General features: G+C 38.2%; 1 protein-coding gene across 2 annotated transcripts in view; it reads left to right on the plus strand.

Annotated features, from left to right (window-relative positions):
- Positions 1-18,896, plus strand: part of REV3L (REV3 like, DNA directed polymerase zeta catalytic subunit) — a 133,141-nt gene that overhangs the window by 66,124 nt on the left and 48,121 nt on the right. The window contains exons 6-12 of one of the 2 annotated variants that reach the window (XM_075706686.1): positions 5,893-5,987; positions 6,555-6,659; positions 7,635-7,719; positions 7,805-7,953; positions 8,255-8,383; positions 10,982-11,219; positions 16,234-16,373. In XM_075706686.1, the coding sequence (XP_075562801.1) occupies positions 5,893-5,987; positions 6,555-6,659; positions 7,635-7,719; positions 7,805-7,953; positions 8,255-8,383; positions 10,982-11,219; positions 16,234-16,373 (941 nt within the window). Of the gene's footprint in view, positions 1-5,892; positions 5,988-6,554; positions 6,660-7,634; positions 7,720-7,804; positions 7,954-8,254; positions 8,384-10,981; positions 11,220-16,233; positions 16,374-18,896 lie in introns of those variants that run through there. The other variant, XM_075706687.1, reaches the window with a different exon arrangement.

The raw sequence follows: 18,896 nt of genomic DNA on the forward strand, positions 1-18,896 counted from the left end.
CAAACTTCTCCTTTCTTCAAAAATAAGGACCATTTTCTCTGTTCCCAAAATAATTTATTTGGAGCTTTTTCTACAAAGGTATGATGGATTTGTATTGCAGTTTTTCAGTATAGTGTGCAGGTAGAAAAGGTAATTTTAAATGAATTGGTTTGAGTACATCAAGTAGCCTAGCCATGGCAGCTCAATGTTGTGCAACCCTGATTTATCTTGCTGCTTAGGAGAGTTAACTTCTGTTCTTTTGCGGCTAGGTTGCTTCCATTCCTATGCCACCTCACTTAACCCTGCCTTTCATATATCTGTATTACAAGTTGTACCTTGTGAACAATTCTATCTGCGTTCTTTTACAAAACGAAACCTAGATGCTAGGAACAGCTTTGGCTGGGACTTGCTAAGTCTTCTTTTCTAACCTTGTTCTAATACAGATAATCTCAAATCGTGGTTTTGACATACATAAAATTATCTTTTTCTTTGCAAAACTCATGCATGTGATGTGAGGCAGGTGGTTAGCCTGTTGTATAGGACAATCTGTGTCAAACAGACCACTTCTGAGTATCTTCCAAGGCATAACAACTGTTAATGACCTGAAGTAGTTCATGTTTTCAACTAACTACAGCAAGGAGACTGGACATGTTTTGACTTCTTTATGCTGTCTTTTCACCTGCTAAATGCAGTACTGCATCTGCTCAGGAAATGTGGCTTAATCTAGGAGGGTGGGAGATGCAGTTGCTTTGTATATTTTCCTGATGTGTTGTGCATGTTTGTTCTTGGTGAGCAAAACCAGCAAACCTAATAGCTGACCAAGCTATTGACAGTGCTCAGATCAAATAGTTCTTCTCAAAGAAGCACGTAATCATGTTAAATAACTGTACTTCAGGACAGTTTGTACTCCTCCCTCTCCCTCTGACACTTTTGTTTTGTTCAGAGTAAATTAAAATGTTAGAAGGGCCAAGCTAAAGCTGCTCTGCTTTCATACACTGTTCGAGGTTTTTCCTGAAGAGGGAACAAATTGCTCCTTGGCCTTCATGGCTTACCTGGATGTTGCAGAAGCTTGTGATGCTACTGCCCTGACTTATGTTAGTGCAAGTGTCTAGCAACTCACCTTGACAAGGATGTTAAATACCAAGTTAATGACCTGGCTGTATTGAGAAGACATTTTTCAAATCTTAAGAAAATCTTACTGTCCATGTCAGTTGCCTTTATTAGCTTCCACATCAGTTTTTGGAGTGTGCAGTTTTGACTGCCAGCCCTGCCTTAATTCTGAAAACGTTAATGAGAGTTATGATGATAAATCCTAAATTTGTTTCAAAAAAAGAGCTCTGGTTAGCTCAGTGTTTTTAATTTGAATAATATGTTCTGTTAATTGGAATACTGTAGTTTTTGACAGAAAGATTCCTTTTATCTGTTTGATTTAGAGCTTGGGCAAAATCATAGAATCATAATGAGCTTTTCTCCTTCTAATTGCCCAAGTCGTTTGAACCTTGGTGAGTTGCAGACAAAGAACATGCTTCAAATTAATATTATTATGGAAAAAGACTTAAGCTATAGTGACAACTACCAGTTTGTTTTGAATTCAGCAATGTTGAATTTAGTGTTATGTTTATAAGATAAATCCATATTAAAATAAATAAGAAATCTGATTATTTGGAAAGCTCTTGGCCAGTTCTGTCTGGGATATTGATCAGTTCTCAAGACAAATCACTGGCCACACTCTTGATGGGGATGTGGAAAACCAAGACGTGGGGTTTTTTGACAAAATGTCTTAACTAGTTAAAGGGAAAAGAATAGAAAGCTGTCTTTTTGTCAGAGGAAAGGCAAATGTTTTCGTTAATGGTTTTAGTCATCAAGTAAACTCTTCAGAAATAGGTCACTAACACTAAAAATACGTTTTGTCTTAAACTTTTCAAGAATTCTCTCTCTTCCCCCCCCCCCCCCCCCCCCCCCCCCGACTCTTTTTAAAGAGGAAATTAGTGAAAGTAAAAAGCTCAGAGCTTTGCTGTTTTATCTACCAAACAAGTCGAAGACAGATCTTGACCAGATTTCTGGTCATTTACATGTGTCATTTAGCAAAAGAAAGTATTAAAATCAGATACTCTTCTGATATCAATGACTGTTGTGTATTGTGGTCCCTTTTCACTTGTTCCCAGAAACGCTTTGACAGAATTTTGCAGCCTCCTCCCTCATTGTTGTTTCCCAGTGATCTTGCAGTTCTTTCTTATCATGCGATCAAAATGCAAGTTTCAGCTTGCCTGCAGTTCCCGTCACCTGCTGTGCAGGCAGGCAGGCTCTGTTTGAATGCTTGAATGAATATGAGTACCCAAAGTGCATGACATGAAAAGTATGCATTTTGATGATGTTATGGCCTTGTTTCTCAGCTGATGGCATGACTGGGAAGGGAGGGGAATGACGGTAATGGATTGTCCTTAAAGTGTGCATTAGGGCATGGGCAGTCTACTTCTGCTAAAAGGCTGAACTGCTTTAGTTTAGGAATTCTATGATCTGCTCTCTTAATTCTCGCAATAACTCTGAAACAGTACTCCTGACTTGGAGGGATTAGTAATCATATGTTAGTGCATAGCATCTTACAGTTGTTAATGAATTCTACATAAGTGCTTCACAACTTCTGCCAGACTACTTTTGGATGTTTAGAATAAAGAAATATCCTGCTCTGCCTTCTTTTGGTGTAACCGAGTGAAACATACATGTACATACAGACTGAAAAATACATTTACTGTATTAATGCAGCCCCAAAATGTGACATCACAAATTTTTAAAGTATGGCTGCCAAGAAATTATTCTGGAAACTTTGTTTTCTCTGCTTTTAAACTATATGCTTTCAAAATGTTAAGTTTCAGGCAATTTCTAAAATTTACTTTCAGGACGCCTATTCCTTTTTTCCTACCCCTCACTCCATTAAAAATCCGATTACTGAGATTTCTGTTTTGTTTCTCAGTTTTATATTATGTATAACACAGGACTTTACTTTCCAATAAAAGTTCCACTATTCTAATGTGATACAGGAGGAGAGCAAAGATGATTCGTGAAAGCTGAGTCTGCTGTAGAGAGGTTGAGGTTATCACAGTAAACCCTATCAGCCTTACATTGGGGAATATTTCTTTCTTACCCCAGAAGTCAAGTTACACGGCAGCTGAGCAATTGAACTAGTAATACAAATTGAACTTTGTATTACTGTGATATATAGAAAGAGTCATTGACCAAATAGCTAGATCTCCTTTTGGTCCTCTCTGTCTTTTCCCTTACAAGTGCCAGTAAATAGATATTCTAGGACTGGTTTCATTTCTGCTTACGTTTCAAACACTGTTTATTTCTGTCTTCTCCAGTTCTTTGCCTAAACAGTTAAGCTAACAAGCTGTAAGTTTACTGGGTTTTTTTTATCTCCACTGGAGATTTTTTTTTTTAAAAAAAAAAGGTGGACTTTTTCAGAACTTCACTCTTTTATGGTTAAAAATAATTTTCTGATTTTCTTGTAAGGTCTCAGTGTTCCCTCTAACAATGCAGGAAGCTATTTCTGCATTATGCAAAATGCAGTTGGCATTTCAATTGACGAATGTTATTTCTTCATAGGTGGACAAATAGATACAGGCATAATAAAGTATTTATAGCCTAACAATTTTGGTTTCATCTGTGCATGATACTGTCACCTAACAGTCTTACAAAACAAAGTATTTGTTTTCCGGTGCCTTTCTTAATCTTGATGAAGTTCATACACTATTGTGGACCTTATAAATAATTCTTGCTTTTGTAATCACAAATGTATGGGTTTGGTATCTTAATTTAAGTCGTATGGTACATTGATAAACTTCAGAAATATTAGATCTCCGTTCTACTGTCAGAATTGGACAGCAGTCAATAAAAGATCACATTGCATTATCCCTTCAGATAAGCAGACCTCTTAATTTGCTGTGTTGTGTGTCATGTCTGTCCCCATCTGTCCCCCCCACCTCCGCCTTCTTTTGAAGATGATATCTCAGCCTTTACCCTTCGGGCAGTAGGACCTCAATTTGTGGAGGAAAGGGTTGTTCTTTTGGGGGAGGCAAGGAAAGCTGAGGGCCAGGAGGGAGTGCAACAGGAGCAATGGCGCACCCATTTAGAAGTACTCCTTTGTTCTGTACTTCACTTACAGTGTGGACTCTTTGCATAGGCTGAGTATCTCAGGTGTGATGTATTTCTGGTGTGATGGTAAAGTAGTAGACCACTGAAGCTGCCTTGAAGGCAGCCCTTTGCCTTCTGTTTGGGTTTGGGTTGATTAAACAGTTTAATTTCTGCAGTGCATTTGAGAGAACCTTTTGGTCTTTTGCTGCTTCAAAGTCAGGAAAAATATTTTAGAGCTTTCTTGCAGGAGGCATCCTAGCAGTTTTAATTAGCTCTCTACTGAGCAAATCTACATGCTTTGCCCATGGATAACCCTCTTAAGGAAGAGCACGTGTTTGAACTACCTTCAGTCCTAACTTCATGTAATCCATAGTTGGCTGATGGTCTGTGCCATAGACCTCTGCAAAAGGAGTTTAGAAGTAAATATTTTTCTCTTCTAGAATATTACAGATCGGGAATGTGATGAAGGAGTCGGGTTGTTCATTTTCTTGGTGTGCTATCTTATCTCTTGATAATAAATATGATGCCCTGAAGCTTTTTAGAAATTCAAAATATTTTTGTGGTTGAGTTCTCTGATGTTTTCTGAGAAGTCATTAGATTTTTGCTCTTACAACATAAGTGAAGCAATTTAATTTTACACTTCTTTCAGATTTAATATTTCTAGATAGTTAAATACTTAATTTTCAGAGAAGGTGTTGGGGATATCCAGCTTTTAGTTACACCATCTACTACCTCCTTGCACTGTAGTGACTTCTATTCAAAGCTTATAGAGAGCATGGAAAATATTAATGAATCATATCTTATATTCCATGCTGAGATTTTTGAAGCTCTGTGTATATCAGGGAATGTAGGAATACAAGTAGATGTTGTAAGTCGCCAGTTAATTAACCTAGACAAAGAGTCCTAAACAATAGCGTATTTTAGCCAAAGAATAGCATATTTTAACCATGGGGAGCTTTGAGGGGATTTTCTGTGTTTCCCTAAAAATTTTGAGAAGGGTGAACAGGCTTGCACGCAAACATGGGAGAAGGTTTCTCTTTCTTAGCTTTTTCCATGGACTCCTTAAAATTAGTTCACTGACAGCAGCAGGTGGAAGGCCACTGACCTTAGCAGATCTGAAAAAGCACAGTAGGAAGATGATCAGATCATTACACAACAAGCTTGAATCTGTTTCTAGTATTTTAAGTCTTTACCAAGCCAGTTATCCTTAGTTCTGCTCGTTTTTGGGATGCTAATACCCTGTTTATATTCACCAGGCTACCCCTAGGCCCCCTAAATAATTTTTTTAAAATATGAAAAATAAAACATTTTTGCTTCACTTCCCTTAGTTGGAAATGTTAAACTGTTTTGCATTGCTCTGAACTGTGAATGAGAGAGAAAAGTTCTTGCCACTGTGTTTTCTGGGCGTAAGACCATGCAAACGCAGATGGTCCTATTGGCTGAGAGTTCTATAGAACATTTCAACTTGAAGAAGAGAACATTATTGTAATTGCTGTAGTATTTAGAGTTGTTTACCACTTCTTCCTTTTCTCCCCTCAAAAGAAAAAGCTAATCCCTTTAAGTTGAAGATACAAATTTCTCATGTAATTAGATTTGGATAAGACTATTAATTTAATTTAAGGACTTGCAGGTGAGGATGAGAACTGGTAATTCTGTATGCAGGTACTCACCCCCATCCCCCTGAAATATTTTAGATGTTGGTCCAGTTAGAAAACAGTGATGATGCATGTTTCAAAATCAACATATTGATAAAATTAACCTGTGGTATTTATGTTGTCACAGCTCTTTAATGTTGAAAGGTGTTGAGCCACAAAGTACCTGTGAATTGGAGGTGGATGCAGTAGCTGCTGACATTTTAAATCAACTGGATATTGAAGGTGAAGTGTTAATGACTTTCCATGTAAAATATTTTAGGACAGGAACTACATTGTCATCTTTTTTTAAGGCTCAGCTTAGTTAAGCGACAATCCAGATTTCAGTGTTATTGAATTGCTGATCTAAAACTTTATAGAGTTTAAAAAAAAAAAAAAATTCAACGAACTCTGGAAGAAAACAGGTTTTAAGAATAGCCTATTGTCAGAGCAATAGAAAGAGATTTTTGTTAATGCATAACAGAAGGTTTCAGACCTATAAGGAGAGTAAGTGAAATTTCAACATCAAGTATGTGTGTATGTACATACATCTATACATACATATACATACTTGGTGAGAAGACCAGCAAAAGCCAAAGATCTAGAAAACAAATAGGAGCTCTAGAAAACAAATGAAGTTACACCTTAACTTTTACATAACACTGAGTCCTAGAGTAAGGCAACAATTGCAATTAAAAAAACCAGGTTAGAATGACAAAAGAGATAAAGAAGAGTGTCAGAATCTAATCTGGGGGGAAGAATGCTTTTCATCACATTGACAGACTTCCCTTCATGTATTATTGCATATTTCAGCCCAGATTGGCAGGAACCCTGGTTTGCAAGCTATATGGGAAGATGAAAAGCAGCGACGGAGACAGAAATGTGAATCTTCTCAGATTAAGACACCTGAGTCACAAGGTAAGAAAAAAAAAAATTGTGCAGCTGTTTATCAAAAACTGTGAATGAGAAGCAAGCAGGAGGCAGAATTTAAATCGGTATATCAAGTTTGAGGGCTTTTTAGATGTACAGTTGTTTCAGTTCCAAGCTACTGATTGCCCAGTATGTGTATTCCAATTTTAAAAGCAAGATACATAACCTTGCCTAAAATCATCTTGATTCAGCTAGCTGCAAGGCATTGTAGGCAGAACGAATGATAATGACAGTTAAGATTGCATGCTTTATGATGGAAAACATTTCAATGTTTAAATACTGGCAAAATTAAATCTCTTATTGTGAAGCTTTCTGTGGTAGTTCATGCACAAGGACAGTTCCTTTGCATTTCTGTGGAATTATAGCTAAGGTGATGTTAGATGAAAATTCTAAGTGGATGGACAAAACCTTTTTTTTTTTATGTATTTTTATGTAAAATTCATTGCACAGAGAAGACCATGCTCTGCAAATTAATTTCATTATGAACAGAGCTATTCTCTGTAGAACCTAGACCATGTTTCTTTTAAAATATGAATGATATTTGACAAGTAAGCCAGAGGATTGCAAGAAGGAAAAAGGCAGATTCCTGGCTGAAGCAGACTGCTTTCTGACTTGTGGTTTGTTTTTTTTTTTTTTCTTGCGTTTCTGTGTAACATTATTCAGGTGGCATAAACCAGACTTTTCAAAATTGTTCACTGATTGTTTTCCTGGATGCTCACCTTTGTGTAATTGCAACATGATTTGTAAATGCTGTTGATACTCGCAGCTGCAAATGAGATCAATGGGAGTATGTGAAGTATTTTAAAGTGCTTAAATACACTTGAAAAATCAGCCCTCCAGTTTGGCACTTAAAATTAGCAGACACTTCAACTTTGAGCCTAATAGAATTAGTAATTTTAGCTGCGCTCTGTGTTGAGAGGTCAGAGTAAAACTGAATAACAAATATTTTTTTAAAATTTAAAGACCGTGGATTTGTGCCAGCAACAGAGAGTGAAAAATTTTTTCAGAAGAGACTTAAAGAAATCCTCAAGCAAAATGACTTCTCTGTGTAAGTGTTTAGCCATTTACCATAAAGTATAGTATTCTATGCAAACCTTAAATATGCATTTAAAAATTGGTTTTCAATTAACTAGAACGTTGTCAGGATCAGTGGACTACAGTAATGGATCAGAGGAGTTCTCTGCTGAGCTAACACTACATTCTGAGGTACTTTCTCCCGAAGCCTTTCAGTGTACACCAGCTAATATGGTAGAAGTGCATAAAGATAAAAAGATGAACAAAGGTGAGTATTTTTAATAGCATAATTGTTTAGGCATAAATCTATGTCGTGCTTTGGCTGTTTATGCTATTAACAGAAGTAAGCCAAGGAAGATCTGATTGTCAGTTACGAAAAAATGAACAGTAGTTTTGTGTTTATTTTCATCATTGTTAGAGTAAGCCTTTTTAAAATTGCCATAGCAAATAATGGAAACATACTTGAATAGTAAAATCCATTTTAAAGTGGCTTGCTTTCATAATGTATTGATATCAGTCTGTGACTCTTCGAAGTTTTATCCTTTTGCTTTTTTTTTTTTCTTTTAAAGAATCCAATAGGATGCATACTGATAAAGAAGAGGAAGCACTTATTAATGAAGAAGCAATTTTAAACATTGTGGAGAATAGTCAGAGCTTTCAGCCTTTGTCTCAAAGACTGAGTCAGACTACAGTTTTTAGTGAGTATGACTGGAATGGCTTTTCTTTCAGGCTATTTTATTGTTCCACAATCTTTGTGGTGTTTGCTTATCTTACCACTCATGGAAGAAAGTAAGTAGTTTACCTCAGGGAGTTTGTCAAGCAGATTGAGACTTCACACACACACCCTGCCGCTGCCACCAAAAAAAACACCTCATCTTTTCTAAAAATGTCACCAGGACAGTGTATTTGGAGAGACTACTGTGCTTTACTGATTCACTAAGCCTGTGCTCTTGCCAGGTCAGCTCAATACAATCCTTATGGATATTGCCCTTCCTTGTGCTCCTAGGGTTATAGGACTAAAACTAGCAAAATAAAGAGGATTTTGACTGTCTATCCATGATACTCTTGCAGTAACTGGATCTTTCTTACAGTTATGGTAGAGAACATGCCCATGGGCTATCTTAAGAAGCACAGCTGTCTGGAGATACTGGGGGATGATAGGCTCATAATGAGAAGCAAGTTGCAGCAGAACATTTCCCAAAATTTATGGATACAAAAGAGTGGTTGAAGGTAGAGAAACAAGAAGAAAACATTAAAGAGGGGGAGCAAAACCATGACAGCAAACAAATGTGGATGGCATGAGAGGGAAACAACAGTAAAATAACACAACAAAGGAACCTGTATAAAAAGTTACTTCAGGTAGAAATAGTTTAAATACTCTAGAGAAGATGAAAAGCACATAGTTCATGCTATCTCTATATACATTCTTATGTAAATATAAGGTATAATGTTAATATGCATTGTTTATACTACAAGGTGCAGAGCGGGGAGAAAAATATCTAAACCCCATAGCCTCCAGTGCTTTTGATACATATATGGTGAGAATATATGCATGGGCAACAAGATGCAATATGGGCAACAATATATGACTATAGGCAATACAATATACAGTCTTTTGTTGCAAAGAAAGGAGGAGTGGATGGAGTGAGATTAAGAGTATTTTGCAGAAAGTAGGCAAGATTTTTGTTATGGAAGTTTAATAAGCAAGGATTTGGATTTATTGAGAGAACGATAAGTAAAGAAGTTATGTGGGAGCTGGCAAACATAAGCATTGATATATCTTTTTTTTTTTGAGTGAGAGAGAAGGTTGTGCTGAGAGGATGAGAAGTGACTAAAATAATATATAGGGAACATCTTATGACTGTGCATGTGAATTGCTCAACCCAATAGGAGTGTTGAAGTGTTGAAAGGGTCTGTTTTTCCAGTGGCTAGGGAATCAAATGGAGATTTTATGCCTTTTCTCTTTTTTTTGTCCTTTTTTTTATTCCCCCGCCCTTCTTATCATGGGGCTACTAATTGCTGGTGTCTTATGTGACCATGAGTAACATGCTGCATCTTTGGGTCTCTTATACTCTTCCATAGCATGAACTAGTCTTCACTATACCTTTGTAGAGTCATAGTGTCACAGGGGCTGTGAAGCGCACTACTTCTACTGCTGCTGCTGTGAAGTACACAACAAGGTTTATATTAATGGGAGTTTAATGATGGGCTTCACAAAAGGCAAAGGAGCCAAGAACAGAAAGTACAATTGAAAGTGGGTTAATTCAGAACTCTGGCAAAGGGGATGGTTTCCATTCTAAGCTGTTGTATGGTGTCCTGTGAAACCTTTGTAAAATATAGAAAATGCCTTCCTCACAATGTTGAGATCTATTTTATATGATTCTCAGGATCACTGTAAATCATATGATATTTCCTGAGGAAGGAAAGTAGAGATTGTAGTTCTTCAGCCAGAGGACAAGGAGAGAGAAGTAACAGTAACAAAGATGCCTGGTAGACTGGAGATCATAAATTGGTTATGAGGTCAGATGAAAGGTAAGCAGGAGGAGAGTGAGAAAAAATTGTGACTTGGAAGGATGTTTAAGAAATAAAAATAAAGAATGAGAAGGCAAGTACATGAGTTAGTGTAAGCTTGGGTCAAATAGAGGAAAGTGAAAACTAAAATTTAAGGGACGAGTGAAATCAGATAAACTTTCAGTGTTTAGAGGAACCTAGGAAGTGAATAGGTTGTAGTGAAAAGGCAGACGAGGTTAAGCATTCTAGTAAAGGACAGAAGGAAAGAAGAACTAGTTGGTCAAAGTCAGCATCACCTTTCATGAGATGGAGTGATTGAATGTCTTCCAAGTGATACAGAGAGAAGTGCCCAACAAAGTTAATGCAGCCATTGAAATGGTGAGAGCAAGAGAAGGCAGTGATGCTTCAGAAGCTAGCACTCACGATGAAATAAAATGGGAGAGTGAGGCTTTACTGACTGCGAGGGGGGGGGGGGGGGAGAGAGAGAAGTGCTTCCACTAATCTACTATAATCAGAAGAGGAGGGCAGAAATAAAAGAAGGTTGTCAAGATTCTAGATAAAGAGCTAGAAAAGATAACAGCATAAAACTTGAAGAAATAAGATATGAAAAGAGCCTTGTTTCTGTAGCTTGCCTTGCTTTAGACAGTAACAAACCAGTAGATTTTAAAATGTTGAGGGGTTTTTTGGTTTTGTTCGTTTGGGTTTGTTTTTTACTGGTAGACCATAACTAGTCATTTACAAATATAACAAAATACAGATTCTACCTGTATGGGCTTTTTCTGCAGTGGACAGTAGTGCTGATGAGGCCATGATTGATCTGTTGGCTGGATTGGAGAATGATGGATATCAGATGGGACAACACAAAACCTTCTCTCACCATCATTCTCTTGGAAGCTGTCGAAATTCTCAGAACAGTGATGATGAAGAAAATGAGCCACAGCGCGAGAAAGAAGAAATGGAACTTAGCTTGTTAATGTCCCAAAGGTGGGACAGTAGCATTGAAGAGCCTGGGCCAAAAAGAAGGTATATATGTGATTTTCTTTTCTTAATATGTCCTTTTCTGCCAGATCCTGCCCGCCTCCCACCCTGTTTTCAAGTGTGCTATGAGCCCAGTGAGCTGTAGAGAGGTTTCTGTTGACAGCATTGGAAAAATCTATGCAGATCTTGGGATAGAATGCAGTTGTTTAGATGATGCTGTGAATTGTCAGTTTTGTATGGAAATAAAGATTAAATGTTTAGGTTTGGCTAGACCTAAGCTTCTAGTTTGCTGTTTGAGGAGAAATTGAGTAGGTGTTTTGTCCTACAAGTCCAAATACAAAAAGCTTTAGTTGTAACCTCCTTTTAAGGTCACACCTTGGATGTAGTACAAGTGTTAATGTGTATCTTGTACGTCTCATGTGCCTGTAACTTTTACTGAAGTGAATATTTTAAAAGTATTCATGTGAAGACTGACCCAGAAGCCTGAGAAAAACACCCATTTGTTTCCATGCTCAAAGCTTAAATCAAAACATGAATGTTGCTCACTCTGCTGGACTGCTAAAGGTCAGCAGCTTGAGTATTTTTAAGGCCAAGATTCTTGGAACACCTTCTCAGGTTGTAATGACCTTTTGTACAGTCTGCACTGACAGGTGTTGAAAGAAGCTATATCCAGTTTCTCTTCACCCCTGCTTTGGGCCAGACCTTCTGGTATTTATAATTCTGTTTGAAAGATGAGAGACTTCACAGACATAACATTTTGATTTTTTTTTTTAACATCAGAAATCATAATTATACTATGATTCAGAGAGCAAGAGAGGCATAGAAATATTTAATCTTTTCTTTGCTGAAGACATACAGAAAAGTTGTAACAGAATCAGAAGTTAGATCATTAGTCTCCTAGTTCTAAAGATAATTCATCTCTAAAGCTACTTTTCCTATCTGACCTTTGATTTTCTTTGGTTTTTGTCCCTCACAATAATCTGAAAAGTTGGAATTTCCATGTAAAATGTTAATCTTCAGTTTAGTAGTAGTTTCTGTGTAAAACCAGCCTATATCTTGCAGAATTTATTAGCTCAGGCACAGCTCTGTATGGGCATGAGTGTACTGGAGACAGGTAGGATCCTGAAGGAATTAACTGCTTTTATGCAATAAAGAATCCTATTTAAAAACTCATAAGACTTGAAGAGCTGGCTCACGAATAATTCACCTATATATGTCTACATCTTAATCCCAGACAGAAAGCACTAGGGAGAATGTACATACCAGGTGCCTGAACTCATGTTCAGAGGGAATTACAAGCTCTGCTTCAGTGTGATCTCTGCAGAATTTGGACTGACTTCAGAAGAGAACATGGGTATCTCTGCCCCCTGCATGATTCTGCTCACGCAGAAAAGCCAGCCTGAGTCTAACAATGGATCCAGCCTTATTCTGCTCAGGCTCATTCTGTCTGTACTGCTTTCTAATGCATTCTATCATATCCATACTATCACTTTTCTGTTATTGGGTATTCACCAATCTTCCATTATGTCAAAAAATATATTGAGAAAATGAGGAGTAACAACACCCTACTGACTGAATTAAATGGCTTGGATTTGATTTGTGCTGAACTGGAGTAAAAAGCCCATCAAGACCTGGACTGGTTCACGTATGGTGGTATCATGCTGTGTTACACAAATTTTCCTGGAATCTAAACTGGTGGGCTTGAATGCAGAGATTTTTATCTGCAGAAGTTGTCTTCAGCCTGACTAAGTTTACTAAAACTGACAAAGATTTGCTTCATGCACAGGATTATAGCATAATTCAGGTTGGAAGAAACATCTAAATGCTGTGTAGTCCAGTGCCCTGGTCAAAGCAGCTTTGGATAGATCATTTGCTCAGGGCCTTGCCTGGTCAAGGTTTGAGTATCTCCAAAGACAGAGATTGCATAGCCTATATGGGCAACTGTTCCAGTCTTTGAACACCCTCGTAATTAAGAATGTTGTCCTTGTACATAACATTCCCTGAGACAGCCCTGTGCCCACTGCCCTTTTCGTATCACCGCACACCTCTGAATCTGGTTTCACGTTCTTTATACCCGCTCATCGCATACTTGACAAGGGTAACGATCGCCTCTTCGTTTTTTCTCAAGGCTGAATAAATCCTGTTCCCTTAGCCTCTCCTTATACATCATGTGCTCCAGCCCCCAGTAACCCTGGTGCTCCTCAGCTGGATTTGCTCCAGTTTGTCAGTGTCTGTCTTGTAGTGGATGCCCAAAACTGAGCACAATACTCCAGGTGCAGCCTCACAGCTACTGAAATTGGCTACAGTCTTGTAGTCACAGCCCAAGATGCAACTGGCCTTCTTTGCTACAAAGGTACACTGCACACTCTCAGGTTCAACTAGTTGTCCACCAGGGCTTTTGCATCCTTTTCCACAAAGCCACTTCCTAGCCAGCTCTCTCCCTGCCTGTAGCAGTGCATGGGGTTATTTCATCTCATTTGTGGGATATTTGGATTTGTATTTTTTGAAGTCCATGAGGTTCCTGTGAGCTCATTCCCCAGTCTGTTGAGATCCCTTGGAATAGCAGCCCTACTCTCCAGAGTATTGATTGAAGTCCCCAGTTCGATATTCATTTGCATATAGAGCTGAATGTCTTTGCACTGCACTTTTCCATGTTTTGGGAGCATAGAAGAGGGAGAACTAGGCTCACTTAGGTCATGGCCACTGTGTACCTAGCTGTGCTTGTTAGTTAGGTCTCTCTTCCAAGTCATGCTGATTCCAGACTTGAGTTAGTCTGGAAATTACATGGCCATATTTAAGCCTATTGTTCCTGAACTAATAAACATGGCTTGATTTATGTTGGCTCAGTGCTGAGCACATTCAGATGTCTGTTGTGTTATGATATATATAATTCATGCTCTGGTTGAACTCCACAGGTAAAAGTTCTTCAAAAGTACATTGTATTTAGGTTATCGTGGATATTCCTTCCTGTAACTTCAAAACCATTCTATTTATACCTTTTAAGGTACTACACGTTAATGTTTTGATATATCAGGCTACTAGGATAGATTATTATTGTCATCTTAAAAACAAAACAAACAAACAAGAAAAAAACAAACCCCCCCCCCCCCCCAAAACCCCAAACCTCCATTCCTTAATACTTATCTGGATTTGTCTCTTGTAGCCACAGAACAGCTTATTTCTATGAAGAATTATGTCCATCTCATGCTTTACTTTAAAGAAGAAGAAACCAAATTCCTAAGTGCTTATAGAGTTGTACTGCCGGAGCGTTTGTTTTGGGGGATTTTCTATATATTTTTTCTTTTCATCCCCATATGAAGCCATGCCATCTTAAAAACCTGAAAAATTCATAGAAGCTTTTCTTTGTAGATTTACTACTCTTTTGTTTTTTCCCCAGCAGATTTATGACAGTAAAAAAAGGCAGTGTAGAACATTTAACTTAGTAAAAGCGGCTTAAGTATTAGCAACAGCAACTTCAGAATGTTCAAGGAGGGATGGAAACAAACATTGTTTTGGTGGTTGTGCTGTAGTTAAGCCTGCCAAGAGACAGAACTGTTAAAATACAGTAAAGAAAAAAGTAAACATCTGTTTGCGAATAGCTAAACTAAAATAATTTTGCATAGTTGGCTTAGTCTTCAAATTTTGAGCACTTTTAAGCAATGAAATTAAATTTTAGTAAAATTGAAATAAAATTAAGCATCTAAATGCTTTCTCTCTAACTTCTTTTGGGTAAAAAACTGGTTGGGTGGCCGAGCCCAGAGAGTAGTTGTAAATGGAGTTAAGTCCAGTTGGCGGCCAGTCACGAGCAGTGTTCCCCAGGGCTCTGTTTTGGGGCCAGCCTTGTTTAATATCTTTATCAATGATCTGGATGAGGGGATTGAGTGCACCCTCAGCAAGTTTGCAGATGACACCAAATTGGGTGGGAGTGTCGATCTGCTGGAGGGTAGGATGGCCCTGCAGAGGGACCTGGACGGGCTGGACCGATGGGCCGAGGCCAACTGTATGAGGTTTAACAAGGCCAAGTGCCGGGTCCTGCACTTGGGTCACAACAACCCCATGCAACGCTACAGGCTTGGGGAAGAGTGGCTGGAAAGCTGCCTGGCCAAAAAGGACCTGGGGGTGTTGGTTGATAGCCGGCTGAACATGAGCCAGCAGTGTGCCAGGTGGCCAAGAAGGCCAACAGCATCCTGGCTTGTATCAGGAATAGTGTGGCCAGCAGGAGCAGGGAACTGATTGTCCCCCTGTACTCAGCGCTGGTGAGGCTGCACCTGGAATACTGTGTCCAGTTTTGGGCCCCTCAATACAAGAAGGACATTGAGGTGCTGGAGCATGTTCAGAGAAGGGCAACAAGGCTGGTGAAGGGTCTGGAGCACAGGCCTTATGAGGAGCGGCTGAGGGAACTGGGGTTGTTTAGTCTGGAGAAGAGGAGGCTGAGGGGAGACCTTATCGCTCTCTACAACTACCTGAAAGGAGGTTGTAGTGTGGTGGGTGTTGGTCTCTTCTCCCATGTAGTTAGCGATAGGATGAGAGGAAATGGGCTTAAGCTGCGCCAGGGGAGGTTTAGGTTGGAAATTAGGAAAAATTTCTTCACGGAAAGGGTGGTCAAGCATTGGAACAGGCTGCCCAGAGAGGTGGTGGAGTCACCATCCCTGGAAGCGTTCAAAAAATGGGTAGATGTGGCACTTGGGGACATGGTTTAGTCTAGTCTACCCTTGATTGGTTTAGTGTGGACTTGGTAGTGTAGGTTAATGGTTGGACTGGATGATCTTAAAGGTCTTTTCCAACCTAAACGATTCTATGATTCTTAAGCTAGTGAATCCTGCTGGTTTTGTCTGTAGTTTTTAAATGGTTGGCTACCACTGTTGCCTCTTAAAATAGTAACATTGAATATATTTTGAGTTTCTCAGAAATGTGACAAATTTTTTTGTTTGCTTCCCTTTGCTCCCCCAAATTACACAATCATATAGCACCACACCCCTTTGATTTTGAGGTTCCCTGTGGCTATTGGTATTTTCTGAGAGAAATATTGTGCATTAATTAGTCCCTTCATTTTCTCTAGGTCAGCTGGCAAAAATATGCATCGAAGTTCAACAGAAGAGGATTCATCTTCAGAGGAAGAAATGGAGTGGAGTGGTAACAATATGCTCCTAACTAATCTCTCTATACCTCAGTTAGATGGGACTGCAGATGAAAATGGTGGTAAGTACATAGAACAGCTTCGGACGTTATTACCTGGGTCATAGTTCCTTTTCAGATCAGTTTGCTGATTCTCAAAAGTGCTAACCATTTTCAGTTTTTGTTTCAATTGGAAGGAAATGCTATCAACGGATTGCAGAAGCAGGCCCTTAACATCTTGCTTATAAGCCAACAATATTTTAATCTCAATGCCCTCTACGAATTACCAGAATCTGCTTTTCCTATTGTATTAATGATCAAAAAATGGGCATTGTTTAATTAGTTTTATGGAAAAGATAGTTACCTTGTTGCAAGGGGTATTTTTCTGTTACTATTTGTTATGCAAATACGGTGTTAAAATTAATGATTCTGTAGGATCATTTATCCTGTTGGGATTTCATTTTACATAGTAAATGTATTATTCTGTAAATTTAGTTGGTTCTTTGCTTTGCGAGTATTTGCCACATGCTAAAATACGGTGAGCCTTTGTTTGAGCCTGTGTTTCATTCAGCAGATTGCATGTTCACGTCTTGGGATTGCGTGAGTTAAAACTATGCAGTGGCAAAGCTGATGCAGAAGAAACTGCTTTTCAAAATCTATAAAAAATTAAATTAATCTGTAGAGATATCTATTGCCATCTCTTTATAACCTGCTGTCTTTGATCAAAATAATCTTAGTTAATAGAATGCACACTTTGAGGTTAGGCAAATATGTAACTATCATTATTTGTTTGATTAGATGATCTACATGTTTTCACACTTATAAAATTCTGTTGAGCAAAACAATGTGAAATGTATGGATCTTGTGGGGGAAAAATATATATCTCTGTCCAGGGTTTTGTCAGTATTAGGTTCACCTTTGTTCTTGGTCTAATCAACAACAACTGTTCTTCTTTGTTTAGAAGTGTTATATTAGTCATACTTCATTGCCTTTAAAATTTGAAATTTGTGGCTAACATCACTTTGTACAGAAGCTTCTTTCTTAATCCATAGTACAAACTGGTTAATGTAAAATTCTGTTTGTGCTCATGCATGTACCTGATTTCCTATTATTGCATTTGCTCTTCAGGGCAGGAATGTAATCCTTTACAAAATTTCTGTATTAGTTCATGTCTCTTGAAGCTATTTGACAAAAATAACGAACATCATATTAGTATATAAAATACATATGCCTTAATATATCTATTAGGAATTCTGTATTAGAGAAGGTGAGCTATATGATCTTATTACATAGACAACCACAGCTATTCTTTTGTGTTCAGTTTAAAGCATAGTTTGCTTTTTTCCTTTGCTTTTATAGTTGTAATTTCTTTATTTGCAGTACTTTGTAATTTAATGTAAAAAGGGATGCTTCTGACTAATGAGACTGTATCTTAAATCACTGTTTAAATTTTAGAATATTTTAGGTATATGAAATATCACTTGCAGAAGAAGAGTGTCAGTTTAGAATGAGTTTATTACTGTGAACTTTCATATTAACTTCTTATAATAGAAGATACAGTAAATTCAAAATAGATCTCAGTCCAGTTCCTCTAAAGTAGAAAAAGCTCATCCACACATGAATCTGTGTCCATAACATCTGACTGATTGACAAGTATTTTTGCAATTTTTGTATCTGAATAGTCAGGTATCTTCCAAGTGGTGTTGATGCTTCACTAAACTCCCATTTTCTTGGTTTTTCAGTTAATCATCCTCATTCTTCGTGTGGACTACTATCCTTAAAGAATCATAGGCAGCATCTCCTAGCTGTGTTTCACAGCTCAGGGACTCTGTATATGCATTAGAAAATGTTATTAGAAACAGATTGAGACTTCCCTTTATTTTTCTCACCCAACAACAAATAAATTGCTAAGCTGAAGGCAGCATGAATATAAGATAATCTCCAAATTGGTTGAGACTTACAGTAAAGGCCCAAAGGATCCCCCATCTAGTACAACAGTGTTTAGCGCCTGCTTTTAGGTCATACAGAATGCTTCATAACTCCTACCTCCCTTCAACATCTCAGCTAAAAGATGTGGACACATGAACAAATTGCTTTGTGCCAGGAGCTCTGTGGTAACTGCCTCTTTGCAGAGGAATAAACTCCTTCAAATTACCTGGTGTTCGTTGTGGTTTTGGGCAAGCACACAGTGGCTGCAAACCAGCTGTTAGTTTGTTACTTCCCACCTGCCTGTCTACACTCACCCTGCAGTAAATGTGGTGAAAGTATCAGTGAAAGAGAGAGAGAAATCATCCCAGGTATCATGTGATGAGTCTACACAGGACAGTTACCGCAGTACACGCTGGTCACAGATCTGTGTGGGAGTGTTAATGCATGGATATGAATTCATGATCTACCTAAATGGTGTGAGCTCTTGCATAAACACCGGAATGGTTGGTGGATTGCTCTGCTTTATTAAAGCACAGCAAACTACCTATGCTTCGCGCACAGGACAGTTAATACAAAGCCCTTGTCATGTTGTAAGACAGTACTTCAGCTTTCTGTGCAGTGACTTTTCTATATGGGGAAAGTCATCTAAATAAGTTCTTTGTTTTTCAGAGCCAATGA

This window comes from Pelecanus crispus, chromosome 3, assembly GCF_030463565.1.
Source record: "Pelecanus crispus isolate bPelCri1 chromosome 3, bPelCri1.pri, whole genome shotgun sequence".
NCBI lineage: Eukaryota > Metazoa > Chordata > Aves > Pelecaniformes > Pelecanidae > Pelecanus > Pelecanus crispus.